The sequence below is a fragment of the Lytechinus pictus genome, chromosome 9 (genome assembly GCF_037042905.1).
Source record: "Lytechinus pictus isolate F3 Inbred chromosome 9, Lp3.0, whole genome shotgun sequence".
NCBI classification, from domain to species: domain Eukaryota; kingdom Metazoa; phylum Echinodermata; class Echinoidea; order Temnopleuroida; family Toxopneustidae; genus Lytechinus; species Lytechinus pictus.
The window spans coordinates 27,036,778-27,043,566 of record NC_087253.1 but is presented as its reverse complement, the minus strand read 5'-3'; the positions used below and the strand labels follow the sequence as shown (position 1 = coordinate 27,043,566).

Genomic DNA, 6,789 nt, shown 5'->3' with positions numbered 1-6,789 from the left:
GAACTTCCACTCTTTAAAATTCACTCGCTTGGAGCATCAAGGCAAATTGATTTGGAATAGGGAATCAAGAAAGCGATTTAAGATAAATCAAAATAAGTTGAGAGGCGAAAGTTTCCAAAGTCTCTATTGAGCATTATGAAATTGGCAATATTGCATCAAAGTAGCATGCTTTTCTGGACAAAAATCTAATTTCTTTTGAATTACAATTTTCAGATATACATGTGTACTTCCGTTTCTGGAAGTACAAATTTCTAGATGAAAAGGGTCAACTGGTTGCAAATGTTATTTCTGTCATATTTGACAAGAGGAGTCATTTCCGACTGGAATATATTTAAAATATGATTAGACGTATAGACGTAAAAGTTGCACCCGGCTGAATACTAGTCATTTTATCTAGTTTGTAAAGTATACAGAATATCAAAATATTCATTCACCAGAATATCAAGAGAACTAAGCTTTCTTTGATACCTACTTGTATTTCTGGCACCACACGTGACTAAATTGATGTTAAAGGCAGCAGGAACAATTAATTTTCTCAAATTTCTGGATATCAAACTTTCATGGACGTTTCAACCGAGTGATGATCTGATGGACATAAACATTGTTAATTTGCATATACTTTTGGAGGCTACTTTTATTGCAAGACTAACAAATTTTGAAAAGTCACGCTGAGCTATTTTGCCTCTGTGAAAGCTGAAAGATCACCATTGAGTCACATGGGAGACCACTGTGGAAGGGGTATAGTGTGTAGTTCAACATGTTTATGCTACAGTCACTCTGAGTCACACCAACATAACCGACTCCAAACTGCTTAAAATCTTTTACGTTATTTTGAATGGCATACCATCAGTCAGTTGGGAGTCAGTTCTGTTGGTGTAACTTTACCAGGATTCACAGTACACAACTGAGACAAATTACAAATCGGATGCAGCAAGGGCTTGTTGTGGTCACATTAATTTACATATCACTTTATTGAACAATGATCATCTATCCTGCTGCAGCTAGCTTACTGTGGCTGCTGTGACCTCCCTCGTCCAAAGCCTCCTTTCTGTAGGATGGAACAAAAAAAAAACATAGAGGGGTGGGGTGGGGAGGAAATGATAGAGGGGGGAGAGACAGGATATGTAATGGGGGAGGAGCAAGAAGTGTGACAGGATTAGGCATGGGGTAGGAGAGGGGTAAAGAAAGAGGCGGGAGAGGGATATGAATTGGGGAAGGGGAGAAATAGAGGAAAAAGGAAATTTAAGATTTTGTTATAACTCGGGTATAATATACACTTATATGCTTTGAACTTAACCTACGCTATGTCTTACAAGCAAATATATAATCTGACAATGTTCCTTTTTTCCATTTATGGTGATTATTATAAGAGTTTCAGCTGAAATATAAAAGAACCGGCTACAGTAGAGTCTGCATAAGTTGACCTTCCATAAGAAAAAAGTCACTTATTAAAGTGAAGCTTTTTTTTCAGACCAGGGGAGTGTTTCATCAACATTTTTGTCCGACATGTTGTCAGATCTGACAACTTTCCTTGATGTTGATTGGCTAAGAAGCACTGCTACTATGGCAACTGTCAGATAAAATGGGATTTGTCGGATAAAATGTCTGACAAGTCCTTTCATGAAACGCTCTCCAGAATATGGAAAATATGCTTTAACATCTTATTTGAACCCCACGAAAGTCAAACAGATTCTGTGGTCCAAGAGATTTTACTTTCCCAGATTCTACTGATTTAATCATTACGATAAAAGTCTTACTCTTACTGCTGACAGAATTGACTACAATTGAGGGAGAAAATGAAAGATTGATATGACTTTGAGCCGTTTGAAGAAGGGAAAAGGAGAAGATAACTTACGAATTGGAAGTCTTGGGTGGCTCCGGCGCCAGCATCACCCTTCTTGTCTGGTCCTCCTACAAAAAAAATAAAAGTATTACCTCTTGTGAAATTCATTGACACTTAAATGTTATGCACCACTGTTGTGCATGAATTAAAGACTACAAAATTTGTCTAGTTTTACACACGAGTATCCATGACAGACTGACTTGGAAAGGCTTGGAGGTATGATAGTACAATAGCGAAACAAATCTCAGAAACATTTTGCACCAAGTTAATGAGATTTTAGACATAACAAAAAATTATGCAAATGTACAACATATCTGTCATATGGTGACCAAAAAGACATTGCCAGTTCTTTTCATAATTCAGGATCAGCAAATAATCTTCATGCAGTCTCATCAGTATCCAATGAGATATACACAAACAGTATGCATTGATCTAGGAATAATGATTGGTTACTACTCTCCACCATAACAAGTGTAAACAGGGAATAATTTTACTTCCGTAATTTGATTAGCATTTCTGGCTGTAAAAGCAAAGTTTTCAAATATGTTCTGTACAGTCCTATGTAAAAAAAATTCTCTAAAAAGAAATTTTGTGAAGTGGAGCAAATTGCAATGCGATAACAGGAAATTATTCCCAGGTAGTGAATTTACCGTGGACCCCCTCCATCCATTAAAAACAATATGGCCTGAATTCACAAAGGTGGTTTTGAAAACCCACGGTTGAATCCATGGTCTATGCAGATTTCCTGTGTAAATTACGCTTAAATTAGCGCATATCGGGCGCGTGTATAAAAAATTCCAATGCTGATGCACGCTTTTGTCAGTGCGCCAAATTGACGCCCGTTACCATGGTTAGATACGTTTTTTTAATTCATGAGTCAACTGTTTGAAGAGCGGACTCATTAATTCAAAACTAACAAAGGTTAGTGATTGATCGCTAAATAATATGGCCTCAAGATTACTGTCATCATATTTAGGTTGTAATATGTATTCGTATATCTTTACATGGATATAAGCTGCTTTTCTGTATGCATTACGGTAATGTCATGTTTTTTATTTTTGTTATTATTGTCAAAAACATTGATAATTTTATTTTTTATTATGTTGAGTCAATAAAACACATTAAAAATTAAAATAATATGGCCTATCAAGACCATCCTTGAATGCGCCTTTTGCTCAGTAGTTTGACTAGGAACCAATCAGAATTGCTTTCATATCTAATCGCTAACCTTTGTGTAACTGGGCCCATGTGATTTATTACTACAATGTTAGAAACCAGCAAAAATCTAAACTGCCATACCTGGTCCACGTCTGTACTCCTGCCTCTGCCCATCTGATGGGGGTCCACCCCTCTCAGGACGTCCCTCCATGGCCCTAGGCTTGGGTCTGGCGGTCTCAGTACGGGGCTGACGTTTCAGGGTAGCTGGGACAATCTCTGGTGGGAGATGGAGGTAGTCCCTGAGGTATTGGATGCCTTCGTTGGTCAGGTACCAGTAGTAGTGACGCCAGGCAAACTGCTCCTTGACGTACCCACGGGATTTCAGAGACTGAAATGATATATAGAGAGATATCATACCGGTACATGTAGCTGTAGCACTTTAGCATCCAGTATTATTTGTTAAGGGTTACAAGGGTTAAAAGCCTGTACCCACACTAAGAAAGCTACATTTGAATATTGTAGGAGCCTCTAGTCACTTTTGTCATCTCCTCTTTCATACAATAAACTAACTAGAGGTAGCTACAGCACCATTAACACAAAGAGAGGAAACCATTTAAATGCATTATGTGAGTTCATTCCATGCAACATTCAAATGGTATTTTACATAACTGATGGATAATTTTGTCATAACAAGATTCCCTGGACATTTTGTTTCCAGTAAAAATATTCAAAATCCTTTCCAAGATGTTAAAGAACTTTATTTCAAATAATTTGTTTTCTCAAGAAAGTTTTTTGAAGGCATCTGTTACCTGACAAGCCTTGATGACATGAAGGTTTGGGACGTTCTCAAGCTCATGATGTTTGGGGGCGTAGAAGTCTTTCTTAGCTACGACCACACCCTCTTTGAAGAGGTTCTCGTAGATGGCAACACGGCTCGTCTTGGGCATCAACATCCTGGAAGGAGAGAAAAAGGGGAAGGGTGAGAGAGAAAGAAATAAATCCAGAAAGAGAAAGGAGAAAAAAAGGAAAATAAGGACACAAGAAAAGGGAAGATGAAGAGAGAAAAAGTAAGAATTATAATTTTTATTTACCAAGATAAAAAGAAAATTGCAGATACATTGAATAGAAACCTTGCCTCAAAATTATGGACATGAAAATGGGCCTTATGCTTATTGTACCCTGAATGAATGTATGCAAAAAGTGGACTATCGTTGGAAAAATAATATAAAAAAAACACTTTAGGGGTCTAGTACTGTTCAGTTTAATTTGGTTTATTTCCATTTCAACTCGAGTCAATTTAACAGTAAAATAAATCATTACAAAGATGTAAATGAATATACAAGTATATATAGTATGACAATATGACAAAGATAAATAAATATTTACAATAGATCTAGACACTAAACAATATGATAATCATATCAATAATGATATTTCCGATGAACTAGATAATCATGATATGTATGTAGGCCTAGACTATTCATGATAAAGCATTTTGCATATTAGCTTCTTTTATTCATCTTTACTATTTTAAATAAATGTTGAGGAAATGAAGGGATCCACTAAAAAGCAGGGCTTGTCCAGTGTGGATTCCTCAAATAAATATTTACAAATACTGATACAGGTCTATCAAATATCAGATAGTTTAGGTTGTATTGCAAGAAAGGAATGGGTACTCCCAGTCAAATGTATTGGCATTGCTATACACACGCATGGCCAAATTATTTCCGAACACCCCCTAAACGAGTTTATCTCTGTGTGCAAAATAACCCCCTAAAAAAGTTTTTTGCGGGCTTCATTTACACATTTTGGCCCCTAAACAAGTTGTCGCCAGAATATGACCCCAGGGGAAAAGCTTGGGTAAAAAAACTTACCCTTTGAGTTTAAGGCTTTACTTAGACGTAATTTACCCTGAACACGTTAGGATAGTGAAAAACTTTGGAAAAAAACATACCCAAAATACTTTTGACCCTGCAATAGACCATTGGCATTGATTGACCAGTCTTTCAAAACTAGATCTAGGCCTAGGGCCTACCCCTTTTATTGAAAATCTGTGTTTTTCATTTTGTTTTGATACCCTTCTTACGAGTGAACACGCAGCCCATGTCCATAACTGAAAAAACACCCCTTTAAACATGTATTTTTTTGGTCACAAGTGTGTACAGCAATACATTTGACTGCCCCCCCCCCCCCCCGGTGGGTACTATTTAATAGTAATTATAGTATACACCGAGCATCTTTGATTAATTTCTTTACCCCGTGCGACTGCGAGGCGCCGCGCCGTGCTATCTTTCCACACTGCACTGCACTCCCATTCACTTTGTACACAGTCACAGCTCAGGCCTCAGCAGGCGCACACGGGCACGTCAGGGTGAAAAATTACAAAAAATAGGGTCCAATTTAGCAACTGTGTTCAAGGAAGAATTCTGAATTCGTTGGAATTAAGGGGGGGAATGGACGAAGTGTAAGGAAAATTGGTCGACACCCATCCCCGTAAATTCTAAATTGTAAAAAAAAAATGTAAACCAAACAGCGCAAGCACATAATTTTACCGACCCTAGGGCCTAAGATCGTCTATTCAATCTGCAATTTTCTCATCATATCATGCCAGTTAAATCTAATTACGAATACATGATCATCGCTGATGTATAATGATTTGAAAATTCCGATATTTCATAATGAATTTACATGGATTACAAGGATTGACAGAGATTTTACAAATTAATCAATCACATACTTCACTGCTTTGGCAGAGGTCTACGGAAAAGGACCGCAGTAAAAAGAAATGAGCAAATTGAACTGGGCGGCATGCGTTTAGCAGTATCTGATGGTATCTTGTAAGAATCAAACTTGATGTTAATATTGCAGCTAGGTATGGAATCAAGGAAAGTGAAAGGGGGCAATTATCTTTTTATTTGAGTTCTGAAAATCATCTAGATTCATAGATTTGGGTACTTATATATGATCGTTCATGAATCAAGGCTTCTGGTTGGATCATATGTAAACATTTCTAGACTAAAATAGTAATGATACAGTAATATGTAATATAAAACAGTGTCACATTAAATTGAAAAAAAAAATTGAAGCTAGACATTTAGATATATTTCGGAAAAAAGATCACTTTGAAAATTGGGTACCCGGGTTTGGGCACTTTCTTCATTGCCTCTCAAACAAAGGCTTAAAAAAAGGTCGAAAACGAGGTCCCATTTCAGGTATATAACCGGGGGTCATCAATTTGATTATTATTTTTGAAAATGACATATAGGCAGATCCAGGCAAACGGAGAGAAAAGGAGAAAGATGAGAAAAAGAAGTTCTAGGAAGATGAAAAAAGGATTAAATTTATAGAGAAAAAAAATCGAGAATGAAAAGGAAAAAAATAACTATAGAAAGAAAAGTTTAGGAGGAGATTTGACAAATGATTTCAAAAGGATATTAAAGATCTGAAATTCTGAATAAAATTTATATCCTGTTCATGAGGTCTGCAAGACACTTGTTCCGTTTAATAGTCAATTTAAGCCTGTGATATTATTTTCTTCGGTTTTTATGATTTATTCATTCCCTATTATTTCATTCTCATTTTAAGTTGATGTTTTATTGGGTCGTATTAAGTGAGAGGAGGTCAATCAGATATACTTATTGAATACTACGTACTGGGTGTATAACGTGGGAATGAAGATAAGATAGAAAATTAAGCGTTACCGTAATTCTTTAGAAGGGGAGTTCGACCTGACGAAAAGTTTGTTGTAAAAAAATTTCCCCAAATTATTAAATATAAAGTAGTTTAAT

General features: G+C 36.4%; 1 protein-coding gene across 1 annotated transcript; it reads right to left on the bottom strand.

Annotated features, from left to right (window-relative positions):
- Nucleotides 1-938: 938 nt before the first annotated feature.
- On the bottom strand, nucleotides 939-5,815 carry LOC129268072 (small ribosomal subunit protein eS10-like). The gene is made up of 5 exons (XM_054905650.2): nucleotides 5,739-5,815; nucleotides 3,811-3,955; nucleotides 3,143-3,389; nucleotides 1,856-1,911; nucleotides 939-1,048 (listed from the first exon to the last, which is right to left on the bottom strand). The coding sequence occupies exons 2-5, from the start codon at nucleotides 3,952-3,954 to the stop codon at nucleotides 1,007-1,009; spliced, it is 489 nt and encodes a 162-aa protein (XP_054761625.1). The 5' UTR covers nucleotide 3,955; nucleotides 5,739-5,815; the 3' UTR covers nucleotides 939-1,006.
- Between the last annotated feature and the right edge of the window lie 974 nt (nucleotides 5,816-6,789).